The following is a 17,788-nucleotide window of genomic DNA, read 5'->3' on the forward strand; positions in this document are numbered from 1 at the left end:
CCTAGTTGGTCTATCAGTTGTTGAGAGAATTCACCACCATATCAGTCTTTGAGTCCTGAAGTCCCTAACTAGTCCGACTTCTCTCCACCCTTCAGAGTCCCCTAACTAGTCCGACTTCTCTCTACCCTTCAGAGTCCCCTAACTAGTCCAACTTCTCTCCACCCTTCAGAGTTCCCAAACTAGTCCGACTTCTCTCCACCCTTCAGAGTCCCCTAACTAGTCTGACTTCTCTCCACCCTTCAGAGTCCCCTAACTAGTCTGACTTCTCTGTATCCTTCAGTCCCCTAACTAGTCTGACTTCTCTCCACCCTTCAGAGTCCCCTAACTAGTCTGACTTCTCTCCACCCTTCAGAGTCCCCTAACTAGTCTGACTTCTCTGTATCCTTCAGTCCCCTAACTAGTCTGACTTCTTGGTATCCTTCAGAGTCCCCTAACTAGTCTGACTTCTCTCCACCCTTCAGAGTCCCCTAACTAGTCTGACTTCTCTCCACCCTTCAGAGTCCCCAAACTAGTCCGACTTCTCTCCACCCTTCAGAGTCCCCTAAGTAGTCCGACTTCTCTCCACCCTTCAGAGTCCCCTAACTAGTCCGACTTCTCTCCACCCTTCAGAGTCCCCTAACTAGTCCGACTTCTCTCCACCCTTCAGAGTCCCCTAACTAGTCCGACTTCTCTCCACCCTTCAGAGTCCCCAAACTAGTCCGACTTCTCTCCACCCTTCAGAGTCCCCTAACTAGTCCGACTTCTCTCCACCCTTCAGAGTCCCTTAACTAGTCCGACTTCTCTCCACCCTTCAGAGTCCCCTAACTAGTCCTACTTCTCTCCACCCTTCAGAGTCCCCTAACTAGTCTGACTTCTCTCCACCCTTCAGAGTCCCTTAACTAGTCCGACTTCTCTCCACCCTTCAGAGTCCCCTAACTAGTCCTACTTCTCTCCACCCTTCAGAGTCCCCTAGCTAGTCTGACTTCTCTCCACCCTTCAGAGTCCCCTAACTAGTCTGACTTCTCTCCACCCTTCAGAGTCCCTTAACTAGTCTGACTTCTCTCCACCCTTCAGAGTCCCCTAACTAGTCTGACTTCTCTCCACCCTTCAGAGTCCCTTAACTAGTCTGACTTCTCTCCACCCTTCAGAGTCCCCTAACTAGTCTGACTTCTCGGTATCCTTCAGAGTCCCATAACTAGTCTGACTTCTCTGTATCCTTCAGAGTCCCCTAACTAGTCTGACTTCCCTCCACCCTTCAGAGTCCCCTATCTAGTCTGACTTCTCTGTACCCTCTCCACATAACTCTCTCCACATAACTAGTCTCCTCTCTCCACATAACTAGTCTCCTCTCTCCACATAACTAGTCTCCTTGCTCCACATAACTCTGTCCACATAACTAGTCTCCTCTCTCCACATAACTAGTCTCCTCTCTCCACATAACTAGTCTCCTCGCTCCACATAACTCTCTCCACATAACTAGTCTCCTCTCTCCACATAACTAGTCTCCTCGCTCCACATAACTCTCTCCACATAACTAGTCTCCTCTCTCCACATAACTAGTCTCCTCTCTCCACATAACTAGTCTCCTCTCTCCACATAACCCTCTGACTTCTCTCTACCAACTAGTCTGACTTCTCTCCACCCTTCAGAGTCTTTCTTTGTTTCTTTAATTTACAGTGTCTGGGTTTTTTGTTGTACTTAGAAGGAGGAATAGAGAAAAGCATATGTAGTCCATCTTCCAGGAATTAGAAGTGGTACTTATATTTCTATTTTTATATTTGAAAAAAATTTCCCCTGGTGGGCTGGGTGTGGTGTGGTGGCTCACGCCTGTATTCCCAGCACTTTGGGAAGAGGGAAGATCGCTTGAGCCCAGGAGTTTGAGACCAGACTGGGCAACATGACCCCATCTCTACAAAGTAAAAAAATTAGCCTGGCATGGTGGCCTGGCCCTGTAGTCCCAGCTACTTGGGGACTGTGGTGAGAGGATCCCTTGAGCCCAGGAGGTCACAGCTGTGGTGAGCTGTGATCATGCCACTGCACTCCAGTGTGGGTGACAGCAAGACCCTGTTGCAAAAAAAAAAAAAGAAAAGAAAATACTATTCTCATCTTTTCTTACCTAGGTTAGGTCATAAAGCAATTTAAATCACTTGTAGTTTCTACTAAGGAGTCTGACCTCTGAGTTGTAACCCTAATGTGAAGATAATAGGCAGTAGCCGGAAGCACCCGCAGCCACTCTGGGTGTCCCCAGCTTGTTACCCCCGCCCTACAGCTTGGCCTGCCAGTTAGCAGTTCTCAAATTTTGCTGCTTATGAAAATCATCTAGAGAACTTGAAAAACTCTCCATACCCCGGTTACTAATTAAATCATGACTGTGCTAAGAGCCAAGCACTAGCATTATGTGAGTTTGTTTTAATAAATTCCCAAGTGATTTTATGTGCAATGGTGTTTGGGAACCACTGTTCCAGTGTGTCAAGGGAAGTATGTAACTCACACTGCAGCTGCAAGAGCTTAGGGAGGTTTTTGTTTGTTCACTTTTCTGTTAACAGTTGCAACTCTGTTTATTCCCCTTTTGGTCCCTATTATCGCATCGCCTAAGACCAGAAACAGAAGGGACTTCTACTTCTTTATTCTTAAAAACTAAAACTGTGGGTCCCCTGAATTCTCTCCTTTCCTTTCATTCATAAGCCACTTTGAGCAAGGTTTTTTTTTTGAAGTCCAAATAGTAAATATTTTAGGTTTTGAGGGTTATTAAAATCTCTGTCACAACTACTTACCTCTACTTCTATACAGCAAGAGGCAAAACAAATGGGCATGGCCATGCTCCTGTCATCTCCCCATCTCTACAGAAAGTAAATGAGCATGGTGGCACATGCTTGTAGTCCCACTTGCTTGGGAGGCTGAGGTGGGAGGATTGCTTGACCCCAGAAGATCAAGGCTGCAGTGAGCTATGGTTGTGCCACGCAGTCCAGCCTGGGCAACGAGACCCTGTCTCAAAAACAGAAAATCGACCAGAAAAAAAAAACAGGTTGTGGTCAGGATTTGACCCAAGAGTTGAGTTTGCTGACCCCTGTCACAATCATTCCGATGTCCCACTTGTGAGGCATTGAAGTTCAGAATCATTTACAGGATAGAAGCCATCTTCTGACACCACAGACCCAGTCCGCCTGCATGCATGTTAGAGATGCCGGTGTGGCCGTTCTCGAGCACAGGAGCTGACGCTTACCTTCTGGGCTTCGTCAGTTGACTCTTCTCCATTGTTGGGAAACCAGGGTGAGAAGGGATTGGTTGAGTGAGCATAGGCAGAGCCATACTTCTTTGAATCATTTGAATCTACACCTACTTAAAATAAGGTTCTTTCTGTGTTCGAAGCAACTAAAACTGATAAATCACCCAACTCCTCTGCCTAGCTCATTTGGTGTTAATATTGGCTCTAGAGCTATACTGTCTAATATGATACCATTAGCCACATGTAGCTAAACTTGTATTTAAATTAGTTAAAGTTAAATACCATTTAAAATTTAGTTCTTCAGGGCCGGGCATGGTGGCCCATGACTGTAATCCCAGCACTTTGGGAGGCAGAGGCAGGCAGATCACGAGGTCCAGAGATTGAGACCATCCTGGCCAACATGGTGAAACCCCGTCTCTATTAAAAATACAAAAATTAGCTGGGTGTAGTGGCATGTACCTGTAGTCCCGGCTACTTGGGAGGCTGAGGCAGGAGAATTGCTTGAACCCGGGAGGTGGAGCTTGCAGTGAGCCGAGATCGCACCACTGCACTCCAGCCTGGCAACAGAGCAAGACTCCGTCTCAAAATAAATAAATAAATAAGTTCCTCAGTTAACTAGTCACCTTTCAAGTGACATACATGATTAGTGGCTACCATATTGGGCAGCACAGATATACACCTTTTCCCACTCTCTTGACAGTGCTTCTCTGGAATTTGTAAGCCACAAATCTTAGACAGCTCTAACTTCGGAATGTTTAAAATCACTAACTTTTAACATCTTTTTTCCTCTTTATTCATTTAGCCAAAACTCATTTTATAGAATTTAAAGTAAATATAATATGCCTTTTGGTTTTAGACAAAAAACAGAAATGACTTTCATGATATCAAGAAAGTAACTGATTAAGAACTATTGGAATATGAACTTCCATATTCATTGGAAGCTTTATCATGGGAAGTTAAAATATTGCCTTATATGAAGATTTTATGAAAATGGTATAAACAGCAGAAATTACATTTATTGAGTAGCCTGCATGTGCCAGGCACTGAGTGCTTTGTGGTTGAAGCTCAGGAAAGTTAAGTAAATTCCACAGAAGTGCGGCTGGTGCTGGTGTTTGAACCCAGACCTGTGTGATGACTTCAAAACCTTTGCTTTCCTATTACGCTGTGCTGCTTCCAATTTGCTGAAGACTGTGGTAAGTATTTTACATGTTTCATCTTAGGAAGCTGTAACTCCCTAAAGATGTATGCTGATACACCATGTTCATTTAAATAAGACAAGTCATCAATTTTCCTTAAAATAAGAAATATTTAATACAGGCTTTTTTTTCCTTAAGAAATATGTGGAAGAAGAGGAAAATTGTCAGTGATTCTATTACAGTTTGGTAGACCGGCATTAATAGGGTTTCTATTATTTAGGAATACTGAGATTTTATTTATAAAGTTGCTATTGTGATATTAATATAATTTTTATATTGTCACTTGTCAATTTGATGACTGCTAAGAATTACAGGTTTGTTTGAAGGTTATTTTTGCAAGACAGTGCAACAGATTCTGATATCTTTTGATAATTTACATGCTCTTTTTTCAAATTATACTTTCAAGATTACATTTAATGGAACAATCTTAATTTTGCACAGGAAAATCAGATTGTCTGGTGAAGGTGGTCAATTAAACAAACTGTCAGATTATTGAATAGAGAAAATTCCACTCTTTGTAGCTGCAGGGCAGAGGGGACCTTGCCTCCATCTCTGTCCGAGAATCCCATTTGTTAATTATGAAGGTTTGTATTTTTAGGCCAGGATCTGGAATTCCATTTGTTGGCTGCATAATGGACTTGCGGTATTTTCTTTGCAATCTGATACCACGGTACTTCTCTGTTTGCAGGAGGCAGGTGCTGAGCCCTTACTGTGACACGCTCAGAAGTAACCCACTGCAGTTAACTTGCAGACAGGACCAGAGAGCAGTTGCCGTGTGTAATTTGCAGAAGTTCCCTAAGCCTTTACCACAGGAATACCAGGTAAAACGGGCCTGGGGCACAGTTTCAGGAATCAGCTTTTCAAAAGTAGTCTCCATTTTAACTAAAAGAGTAGATTCTCTTAAGTTTCTTAATTTATAAGGCCTTGTTTGTTTTCTGTAAGTTAGAAAAAAATGGAATAATGTTTCCATTTCTTTATAACTAATGTCCTAATTGATAGCACTTAGTTAAAATCTAGTAGTGTCTTATAATAATGGCAAGAAGAATTTGAATATTTGGTGTGTTTTTACCTGTTTATGTTTTCTAATTGTTTCCAAAGCCTTGCTATTTAAATTCCTCTAATTTACACAGAAAAAAAAATCTTTAAAGAAAATAACTTAAGTACTCTAATCCAGTTAATTAGAAGACTCGGAAACCCTGCTTTGGAAAAGATTTGATTCCTGGGATCTGAAAGATTGAGGAAATGGCGCCACATATCTTGTCTGGATCTCTGATTTAACCTTTATGTTTCTTTTTATCTTTTATCTTTTATCTTTTTTTTCGAGACAGAGTCTCACTGTATCGCCCAGGCTGGAGTCAGTGGTGCGATCTCAGCTCACTGCAGCCTCCCCTTCCCAGGTTCAAGCGATTCTTGTGCCTCAGCCTCCCGAGTAGCCGGGTTTACAGCTGCGAGCCACCATGCCTGGCTAATTTTCATATTTTTAGTAGAGATGGGGTTTTGCCATGTTGCCCAAGCTGGTCTCGAACTCCTGGCCTCAAGTGATCCATCTGCCTCAGCCACCCAAAACGCTGAGATTACAGGTGTGAGCCAACATGTCTGGCTACTTTTTGTATTTCTAATAGAGACAGGGCTTCACCATGTTGGCCAGGCTGGTCTCAAACTCCTGACCTCATGTGATCCACCCGCCTCGGCCTCCCAAAGTGTTGGGATTACAGGCGTGAGCCACCATGCCCGGCCATAACCTGTAAGTTTCTCTTTTTTTATTTTTTAATTTTTTATTATTATACTTTAGGTTTTAGGGTACATGTGCACAATGTGCAGGTTTGTTACATATGTATCCATGTGCCATGTTGATTTCCTGCACCCATTAACTCGTCATTTAGCATTAGGTATATCTCCTAATGCTGTCCCTCCCCTGTCCCCCCACCCCACAACAGTCCCCGGACTGTGATGTTCCCCTTCCTGTGTCCATGAGTTCTCATTGTTCAATTCCCACCTATGAGTGAGAACATGTGGTGTTTGGTTTTTTGTCCTTACGATAGTTTACTGAGAATGATGTTTTCCAGTTTCATCCATGTCCGTACAAAGGACATGAACTCATCCTTTTTTATGGCTGCATAGTATTCCATGGTGTATATGTGCCACATTTTCTTTTTTTTATTATTATTATTTTTTTATTATACTTTAGGTTTTAGGGTACATGTGCACAATGTGCAGGTTTGTTACATATGTATCCATGTGCCATGTTGATTTCCTGCACCCATTAACTCGTCATTTAGCATTAGGTGTATCTCCTAATGCTGTCCCTCCCCCCTCCCCCAACCCCACAACAGTCCCCGGAGTGTGATGTTCCCCTTCCTGTGTCCGTGAGTTCTCATTGTTCAATTCCCACCTATGAGTGAGAACATGCGGTGTTTGGTTTTTTGTCCTTACGATAGTTTACTGAGAATGATGTTTTCCAGTTTCATCCATGTCCCTACAAAGGACATGAACTCATCCTTTTTTATGGCTGCATAGTATTCCATGGTGTATATGTGCCACATTTTCTTAATCCAGTCTATCGTTGTTGGACATTTGGGTTGGTTCCAAGTCTTTGCTACTGTGAATAGTGCCGCAATAAACATACGTGTGCATGTGTCTTTATAGCAGCATGATTTATAGTCCTTTGGGTATATACCCAGTAATGGGATGGCTGGGTCAAATGGTATTTCTAGTTCTAGATCCCTGAGGAATCGCCACACTGACTTCCACAATGGTTGAACTAGTTTACAGTCCCACCAACAGTGTAAAAGTGTTCCTATTTCTCCACATCCTCTCCAGCACCTGTTGTTTCCTGATTTTTTAATGATGGCCATTCTAACTGGTGTGAGATGTTATCTCACTGTGGTTTTGATTTGCATTTCTCTGATGGCCAGTGATGATGAGCATTTCTTCATGTGTTTTTTGGCTGCATAAATGTCTTCTTTTGAGAAGTGTCTGTTCATGTCCTTTGCCCACTTTTTGATGGGGTTGTTTGTTTTTTTCTTGTAAATTTGTTTGAGTTCATTGTAGATTCTGGATATTAGCCCTTTGTCAGATGAGTAGGTTGCAAAAATTTTCTCCCATTCTGTAGGTTGCCTGTTCACTCTGATGGTAGTTTCTTTTGCTGTGCAGAAGCTTAATCCAGTCTATTGTTGTTGGACATTTGGGTTGGTTCCAAGTCTTTGCTACTGTGAATAGTGCCGCAATAAACATACGTGTGCATGTGTCTTTATAGCAGCATGATTTATAGTCCTTTGGGTATATACCCAGTAATGGGATGGCTGGGTCAAATGGTATTTCTAGTTCTAGATCCCTGAGGAATCGCCACACTGTCTTCCACAATGGTTGAACTAGTTTACAGTCCCACCAACAGTGTAAAAGTGTTCCTATTTCTCCACATCCTCTCCAGCACCTGTTGTTTCCTGACTTTTTAATGATGGCCATTCTAACTGGTGTGAGATGGTATCTCACTGTGGTTTTGATTTGCATTTCTCTGATGGCCAGTGATGATGAGCATTTCTTCATGTGTTTTTTGGCTGCATAAATGTCTTCTTTTGAGAAGTGTCTGTTCATGTCGTTTGCCCACTTTTTGATGGGGTTGTTTGTTTTTTTCTTGTAAATTTGTTTTTGAGTTCATTGTAGATTCTGGATATTAGCCCTTTGTCAGATGAGTAGGTTGCAAAAATTTTCTCCCATTCTGTAGGTTGCCTGTTCACTCTGATGGTAGTTTCTTTTGCTGTGCAGAAGCTCTTTAGTTTAATTAGATCCCATTTGTCAATTTTGGCTTTTGTTGCCATTGCTTTTGGTGTTTTAGACATGAAGTCCTTGCCCACGCCTATGTCCTGAATGGTATCAATGTACAAAAATCACAAGCATTCTTGTACACCAATCACAGACAAACAGAGAGCGAAATCATGAGTGAACTCCCATTCACAATTGCTTCAAAGAGAATAAAATACCTAGGAATCCAACTTACAAGGAATATGAAGGACCTCTTCAAGGAGAACTACAAACCACTGCTCAATGAAATAAAAGAAGATACAAACAAATGGAAGAACATTCCATGCTCATGGGTTGGAAGAATAAATATTGTGAAAATGGCCATACTGCCCAAGGTAATTTATAGATTCAATGCCATCCCCATCAAGCTACCAATGACTTTCTTCACAGAATTGGAAAAAACTACTTTAAAGTTCATATGGAACCAAAAAAGAGCCCGCATCGCCAAGTCAATCCTAAGCCAAAAGAACAAAGCTGGAGGCATCATGCTACCTGACTTCAAACTATACTACAAGGCTACAGTAACCAAAATAGCATGGTACTGGTACCACAACAGAGACATAGATCAATGGAACAGAACAGAGCCCTCAGAAATGATGCCGCATATCTACAACTATCTGATCTTTGACAAACCTGACAAAAACAAGAAATGGGGAAAGGATTCCCTATTTAATAAATGGTGCTGGGAAAACTGGCTAGCCATATGTAGAAAGCTGAAACTGGATTCCTTCCTTACACCTTATACAAAAATTAATTCAAGATGGATTAAAGACTTAAATGTTAGACCTAAACCCATTAAAATCCTACAAGAAAACCTTTAAGTTTCTTGTTGCCAAAGCTATCTTTAAAAAGCCTCAACTTTACCTGCCATTTACAAAGGAACCTTTTGTCAGAAATGATGTCTCAGAAGCTAATTTAAAATAAAGCTGCTACACATATTTATGAGCTCACTGAATACTTCAGATACCATAAAACAGCAAATATATTCATAGGAATAGTGATATAACTCAGTAAGTTGGTGGAAAATGTGACATCTTTAAAAATTTATCTGGTGCATCCAGGGGTGTGAAAACACATAAAATTATTTTTACTTATTTATTTATTTATTTTTGGAGATGGAGTCTTGCTGTGTCACCAGGCTGGAGTGCAGTGGTGCAATCTCGACTCACTTCAACCTCTGCCTCCCAGGTTCAAACTATTCTCCTGCCGCAGCTTCTCAAGTAGCTGGGACTACAGGTGTGCGCCACCACGCCCAGCTAATTTTTTTTTTTTTTTAGTAGAGATGGGGTTTCACTATATGTTTGCCAGGCTGGTCTTGAACTCCTGACCTTAGGTGATCCTCCCGTCTCGGCCTCCCAAAGTGCTGGGATTACAGGCGTGATCCACCATGCCCGGCCATAAAATTAATTTAAAAAAGAAAGGAACAATAAAATTTATCTGGTACCTTGTACCTTTGGTATTCAAAGTATTTTATATATATGATCTCGTTTATTTTCTCAGATTTTAATTTTTTTCAAGTTTGTCAAAACAACGTATAAACTGCCTCCTAAAAACTCTTGAAAAATATATTTAAAATGTAACTTTATGCATTAGTTCTGTGTTTTGTCAACTCTTAAAACTTCTTTTTGCTCAGTGTAATTAAAACTATTTCATTCTATTAAAACATTAGTCTAATTTAACATTGTAATATATAACTTAAGACTCATTTACTTACCTTGCTTATTTGTAAAACTATAGCAACCTTAAACTACTCCTCTATTGGTTTATTACTGTGTTCTTTACTTGGTGCCGTTGATGAAGAAAAGTACATTAGTATCTTGTGTTATATGGCATTAGAGGGTTGCAAGAAATTACCTGTGCACTTCCTCAATTTTATACAGAATGTTTCTTACTTTCTTGTCTTTCCAATATTTTTTCTGCAGTACTTTGATGAACTCAGTGGAATACCTGCAGAAGATTTGCCTTATTATGGTGGCTCCGTGGAAATTGCTGACTATTGCCCTTTCAGTCAGGAATTCAGTTGGCATTTAAGTGGTGAATATCAGCGCAGCTCAGATTGTAGAATATTGGAAAATCAACCAGGTTAGTCAGCTAGTGAAATGAAGTATTATATACATATTAAAATTATATATTAGCAGTATAGAATCGTGGTTAAGGGCACAGACCCTAGAGCAGGACTGTCTGAATTTGCTTTATAGTTCAGCTGCTATCCATATGTAAGAAGTGACTTAACTTTTCTCTGCCTGTTTCTTCATCTGTACAATGGAGGCAATACTTATAGAGTTGTGAGAATTAAATGAATTAATGTAGTAAGTGCTTACAACTGTGCCTGACCCATCGAAGCGATTATTAGCGTATGCACGCACACACACTATATTTTAGTCATACCTTCTAGCTGCATGGCACTTTCCATTTGCAAAGCACTTTCATTCTTACCATTTTATTCTTCTGAAAACATTATGAGAAACATAAGGAAGGTATTACTGTATTTCCCAGATAGGCGGATAGATACTAAGTGATATAGTTAATTTGTGTCAGTGCAAGATCCTCCAATGCCAGCCTCTTTTTATTAAAATACCTCAGATAAGCTGCTTTCTCCTCTCATGGGGAATGTGCATTTTATGTAAGTTAGAAGCAACACGTCACTCTTCAGATATCAAAACAATGTTCTCGTCTCATGGCCAGTAAGATATATTAGCATATTATTTGTTTCTTCTTAATACATATAAATGAACAAGATATCAAAGGAATAAACAGTATGGCAATTGGGTATTCTGCAATAATAGTTACAGCTCATATTAATTACCTTTGTAAATAGAAATGTTCTCACATCTGATGTAAGAAAGAGCAGTAAGTAGTTTTTCTCTCTGTTCATCAGAAGTTTTAACCTAGTCTCCAAACCCCCACCCCCATTCCATACTTTATTACAGACTAAGGCATTTAAATTCTAAATTTTTGTATTCTTACCTTTTACTCTTAAACTCGGCAGATGTAACTGGATTCCTGCAGTCATTTTTCCCCATCATTCATCTGTTTAATAAATGTCCTGGCCAGGCGCAGTGGCTCACGCCTGTAATCGCAGCACTTTGGGAGGCCGAGGCAGGTGAACTGCTCGAGCTCAGGAGTTTGAGGCCAGCTGAGCAACATAGTGAAACCCTGTCTGTATCAAAAATACAAAAAATTAGCCAGGTGCGATGGTGCACACCTGTGGTCCCAGCTATGGAGGAGGATGAGGCCAGAGGATTGCTTGAGCAGCCCAAGAGGCGGAGGTTGCAGTGAGTCGAGACCATGCCACTGCACTCCAGCCTGGGCAACACAGTGAGACCCCATCTCACATAAAAATAATAAATAGATAAATAAATATCCTAACAACTTAGAACCACTCAGCAGTTCCGTATTAAAGCAAAAGAAATGCACAGATCTGTCAGTTATAGATTTGCCAAAGATACACTATCACATGTTATTGTTTTAGAGCTGGAGCTGGCAATCTTTTTTTGTAACAGGGGAAATTATAAATATTTGGGGCTTTGTGGGTCATAAAGTCTCTAGCTTTCTGATTCAGCTATTCAACTCTGCTGACAGTCTGAAAGCAGTTACAGACAATAGGTACATGAATGAATGTGCCAGGATTTGGCCTGAGGGTTGCAGTTTGCTGAATTCTGTTTTGTTATTATTATTATTATTTTTTAGAGACAAGGTCTCACTCTGTCACCCAAGTTGGAGTGCAGTGGCACCATCATAGCTCACTGTAACCTGTAACTCCTGGGCTTAAGTGATTCTCCTGCCTCAGACTCCCTAGAGCCAGGACTACAGGCATGCACCTCCACACCTGACTAATTTTTAAAATTTTTTGTAGAGATGAGGCTTGCTATGTTACCCAGACTGGCCTCAAACTCCTGGCCTCAAGCAGTCCTCCCTCCGTGGCCTCCCAAAGTGTTGAAATTACAGGCTTGAGCCACCACGTCCAGCCCTGAACCCCATTTTAGACACTCTTCACTGTAGTTTTCAAAGACTCTGATACTCAAAAGAAGTAAAGAATTCTGTTTTATTCTAATTTGCATTTTTTAGCTTATATAATTAAGATTTGTCAAAACTGACATAAAACACTTATCTTTATAATATTTTAAAATGAGCTCATTGAACTCTCTACTTCCCCAAATAAAACTTATTGTAAAGGGTCTAAAGAGAGCAAATTATTGCTCGGGTTTAAGAGCTTTGTCCGTTTGTCCATTAGAGGCCTTTCATTCCACCCGTCCTCTGCAGGTTCGTGCTTAATGTGAGATTAGGTCAGCATCTTACTAGGTTGGTGGAAGAGTAATTGTGGTTTTGCCATTAAAGTAATGCGAAAACCGCAATTACTTCTGCACCAGCCTAATATTTATGGACTTCCAGGAGGTGACACAAGTTGAAGATATAAGAAAGTTTTCAAAAGTTGCAACACCCCCCAAAAGTCTGCATTATATAAAGCACTTGGCCTCACCCTATCATGAGTAATTTGGAGGTGCCTCCCATTTAGACCACCAGGGAAGATGATTTTATCTTGGTATTTAGTGATCTAAGGATTCTTAGTGCTAGTTCTTCTATATATTTAACCTAGAAAACGTTGGGCCCGGTTTTATTCCCTTGTGTCTGATGCAGTAATTTTCTCCCATTAATTCCTTTATTAAGAACCTAGTGTGAATTTGGAATCCTGTCTATCCTAATTATTATTTTTTTTTGAGACAGAGTCTCGCTCTGTCGCCCAGGCTGGAGTGCAGTGGCGCGATCATGGCTCACTGCAAGCTCCGCCTCCCGGGTTCACGCCATTCTCCTGCCTCAGCCTCCCGAGTAGCTGGGACTACAGGCGCCCTCCACCACGGCCAGCTAATTTTGTTGTATTTTTAGTAGAGACGGGGTTTCACCGTGTTAGTCAGGATGGCCTCCCTCTTCTGACCTTGTGATCCTCCTGCCTTGGCCTCCCAAAGTGCTGGGATTACAGGCGTGAGCCACCACGCCCGGCCTATCCTAATTTTTTAAATTTAAAATTTCCATCCATGAAACATGTTTGATTTTTAAAGCAACTTTTAATCATAAAAATGGGATGCTTCAGTTTCTTGTTCTTTGAGCCAAAAGTTAATTTTTAAGGAGGCTTTTCTTCTTTGCCTCAGAAATTTTTAAGAACTATGGCGCTGAGAAGTATGGACCTCATTCCGTTTGTCTGATTCAGAAATCAGCATTTGTTATGGAGAAGTGTGAGAGGAAGCTGAGTTACCCAGACTGGGGGAGCGGATGCTATCAGGTAAGCTTATGTTTGTTACTAGCTATGCCAAATATTGTGTGATTTTCTCTCTTTTATGGTTTTATATTTTAAATTATATTTTCATATTTTATGTCATTAATTTACTGATCAATACTTTAATTTATCTTGTTTATGTAAATATTAGTTTGGATGCTTGTTTTATGAAAATATTGTCATTTCTTTAGAAAAATTGCCTCTTAAAAATATATATATAATTGCTGTAATGTTACTTCTGGGCATATATTCTGAGGAAGTAATGGTAAATATGTAATTTTGTTCTTGAGCAAATATTACTTTGTAATGGAAAACACGTACAATTTTATTTCAAAAGGTCTGAGGACCGCATAGCTTATAAGAATTAGTAAATCAGGCTGGACGTGGTGGCTCACGCCTATAATCCCAGCACTTTGGGAGGCTGAGCCAGGAGGATCACTTGAGCCCAGGATTCGAGACCATCCTAGGCAACAAAGCGAGACCCTGTCTCTAAAAAAAAAAGAAAAAAGAATTAATAAATCAGTTGCTGATTAATAATAGGGTATTTTTTCCTTTGTAATTAGAAATCCAAAAAGGGCAAACTACAGTTTTTTTTCCTTTTTCTTTTTCTTTTTTTTGAGACAGTGTCTTGCTCTGTCAGCTAGGCTGGAGTGCTGGTGCAACCACGGCTCACCGTATCCCCTACCTCCGGGCTTAAGTGACCTTCCCACCTCAGCCTCCTGAGTAGCTGGGACTACAGGTGTGCACCACACACCCGACTAAGTGTTTGATTTTTTGTAGAGAAGAGGTCTCACTATGTCGCCCAGGCTAGTTAGAACTTTCGGGGCCCAAGCAATACTCTTGCCTTGGCCTCCCAAAGTGCTGGGATTATAGATGGCGGCCACCATGCCTCACCTACTATTTCCTTAATTATCTTATTTGCACATCTGATATTACATGACTACATCAACTTATTAAGAACTTGTAAAGATGTCGCCATCCTGTGACTTAGGAGCATCCAATGGAATGAATCTTCTGCACCCTACAAGTGGATGTCGTGGGGGAGAGTGTAAGCCTGAGAAATGGAGAATAAGCTGCAACAGCTAAACGGACCTTTGTAACTGAAAATTTAACTTTTATCATTAAAGTTACATATCAAATTAACTTTTTTTTTTGGTAACTGTTTTTTTTCTTTTCTTTTCTTTTTTTTTTTTTTTTTTTGAGACAGGGTTTTGCTCTGTCACCCAGGCTAGAGAAATGGTGCGATCGTGCTCACTGCAGCCGCGAACTCCCAGGCTCGGACGATTCTCCCACCTCAGCCATCTGAGAAGCTGGGACTACAGGTGCACACCACCACACCCAGCTGATTTTTCTTATTTTTTGTAGAGACAGGCTTTTGCCATGCTACTCAGGCTGGTCTTGAACTCCTGGGTTCATATGATTCACCTGCCTCATCCTCCCAAAGTGCTGGGACTACAGACATGAGCCACTTTGCCTGACCTGGTCATAGCACTATCAATATATATTTTACATACCATACAATTTATGTCAAATTAACTTTTTTTTTCCTTTGTTCTCTTTTGAGACAGGGTCTTACTCTGTCACCCAGGCTGGAGTGCAATGGTGCGATCTCAGCTCACTGCAGCCTCCACCTCCCAGTTCCAGAGATTCTTGTGCCTCAGCCTCCTGCACAGCTGGAATCACAGGCATGCGCCACCATACCCAGCTAATTTTTGTATTTTTAGTAGAAAAATTGGCCAGGCTGGTCTCAAACTCCTGGCCTAAACTGATCCTCCTGCCTCAGCCTCCCAAAGTGCCGGGATTACAAGCATGAGCCACTATGCCTGGCTGAATATTTCTTTTCTTTCTGTCACAAGATATTCTAAGCTCACTTTGTTCTTTGTCTGCCCCTGACATGGAATTAACCATTTCTCCAAAGACCTCCAGTTACTTTCAGTGGAGTGTGGTGTTAGAGACGAAGATCTGGGCGCTAATTATACTATTCATTGCTTTTAGTGGAGTGTGGTGTTGGAGGCGAAGATCTGGGCGCTAATTATACTGTTCATTGCTTTTAGTGGAGTGTGGTGTTGGAGGCGAAGATCTGGGCGCTAATTATACTGTTCATTGCTTTTAGTGGAGTGTGGTGTTGGAGGCGAGGATCTGGGTGCTAATTATACTGTTCATTGCTTTTAGTGGAGTGTGGTGGAGACTAAGATCTGGGTGCTAATTATACTGTTCATTGCTTTTAGTGGAGTGTGGTGTTGGAGGCGAGGATCTGGGTGCTAATTATACTGTTCATTGCTTTTAGTGGAGTGTGGTGGAGACTAAGATCTGGGTGCTAATTATACTGTTCATTGCTTTTAGTGGAGTGTGGTGTTGGAGGCGAAGATCTGGGCGCTAATTATACTGTTGATTACTTTTAGTGGAGTGTGGTGTTAGAGACGAAGATCTGGGTGCTAATTATACTGTTGATTGTCATTGATAATAGCAGTTGGGAATTGGGAATACCAGCTCATCAGGCCCTCTTAGTAAGGTATGAAATATATGTATATGTATCAGTACATGCCCCTGTGAGTGTGTGTGTGTGTGTGTGTGTGTGTAAGTAACCATGAGTTTGCATCAGTAAGGTTGGTTTGATTCCATTGGTGTGAGACCTTGTCTGATACCAAAGCATTTATTTTAGTGTTCCACCTTTTCATATTTGTACTGCCTTCACCAACAGTGAGAAGTCCAGCTCCTGTCATCTCAGCATGTTTACTCATTTGATCTATTCACATCCCGTCCACTTTCTCCCACTCCCATTACCCTCCTCACCCGGCCAACTCTGCGTGACCTCCTGGTCACACATCTGCCCCTACCCCTCCAAACAGATCACCTACCTTGCCTCACTTAACGGCTTTAGACGTAATTGCTTTTGAGGAAGGGAAAGGAGAAAGGGAGGGATCACTGAGCTTTTTTTTTCTTAAAATTGTGGCAAAATATATATAACACAAAAATTCCTATTTTAACTGTTTTTACGTGTACAGTTAAGTGGCACTAAATACATTCACGTTGTCGTGCACATTGCCACTGTGCGTCTGGAAACTCTGTACTCACTAAACAATCCCTCCCCCGTCCTCCTCCCCAGCCCTGACAGCCTCTATTCTGTGTCCTCTCTCTGTGCATTCCCCTGATCTAGATAGTCCTTATAAGTAGAATCATACAATGTTTGTCCTTTTGTACCTGACTTCTTTTACTTAGCATAGCGTTCTCAGGGCTCATCCACACTGTGCCATGTATCAGAACAGTATTCCTTACGGTGTTCCTTTATGTCTGAATAACACTCCATTGGATGGATCTGTCACGTTTTGAATCAGTTGATGGACACTTAGGTCGTTTGCATCCACCTCTTGGCTATTGGAATCTTGCTGCAGCAAACACTGGCTTCCGTGTATCTGTCTGAGTCCCTGTTTTCAGTCTCTCAGCAGCAGAATTGCTGTATCATATGGCAATTCTATGTTTAGCTTTTTTAGGAACTACTAAACTAGGTTTTTTGTTGTTGTTGAGGAGTTTTTTGGTGTTATTTTGAGGTTTCTTTTTTATATTATTAATAGACTTTATTTTTTAGAGGAATTTTAGGTTCACAGCAAATTTGAGCAGAAGGTACAGAAAGTTCCCATATACCCCTGCTCCACACACGTGGCCTCCCGCACTGTCAGCATCCTGTACCACAGAGGTATTTTTGGTACAATCAATGAACCCACATCATCATCCGATGTCCATGTTCACATTAGGGTCCACGCTGGGTGTTTCCGATGAACCCACATCATCATCCGAAGTCCATGTTCACATTAGGGTCCACGCTGAGTGTTTCCGATGAACCCACATCATCATCCGAAGTCCATGTTCACATTAGGGTTCACGCTGAGTGTTCTACATTCTGTGGGCTTTGACACCTGTAGGGTATGCGTCCATAAGATAAATGAGTTGTTGAAATGGGCTTTGTTATAAGTTAAAGATTGGCTATCTGTGGCTAAAATAATTGCTGAGACTAACATAAATAAGAATAAATGAAATAAAAAGTGGGATGAAATACTTCAGGTGAAAGTTCAAAGGGGAACTGTATCATCTCTGTACAAAAGAGACCTTTAACCCTTTGTGTTCTTGTTTTTCCCTGATGAAACTGAGATCATGGACCTTATCATATCACCTTTTGTGCTGATGGCACCTTTTAATATAAGTTTTTAAGTAATTTATATATTTATTAAATAAGTCAGCAATTCATGCAATTCACATGGTGAAAAATTCAAAAGATGCAAAAGAATGTACAGGGTACAGGAAAAGCCTTTTTCTCAG

General features: G+C 41.1%; 1 protein-coding gene across 7 annotated transcripts in view; it reads left to right on the forward strand.

The window, feature by feature from the left end:
- Window positions 1-17,788, forward strand: part of LMLN (leishmanolysin like peptidase) — a 104,791-nt gene that overhangs the window by 61,545 nt on the left and 25,458 nt on the right. For 5 of the 7 annotated variants that reach the window (XM_063622188.1, XM_063622189.1, XM_063622187.1 and 2 more), the window contains 3 exons: window positions 5,090-5,222; window positions 10,125-10,284; window positions 13,350-13,480. In XM_063622188.1, coding sequence (XP_063478258.1) covers window positions 5,090-5,222; window positions 10,125-10,284; window positions 13,350-13,480 — 424 coding nt within the window. Of the gene's footprint in view, window positions 1-5,089; window positions 5,223-10,124; window positions 10,285-13,349; window positions 13,481-14,465; window positions 14,614-14,681; window positions 15,999-17,788 lie in introns of those variants that run through there. The other 2 variants (XM_063622191.1, XM_063622193.1) reach the window with 2 other exon arrangements.

The sequence above is a fragment of the Symphalangus syndactylus genome, chromosome 17 (genome assembly GCF_028878055.3).
Source record: "Symphalangus syndactylus isolate Jambi chromosome 17, NHGRI_mSymSyn1-v2.1_pri, whole genome shotgun sequence".
Taxonomy (NCBI): Eukaryota; Metazoa; Chordata; class Mammalia; order Primates; family Hylobatidae; genus Symphalangus; species Symphalangus syndactylus.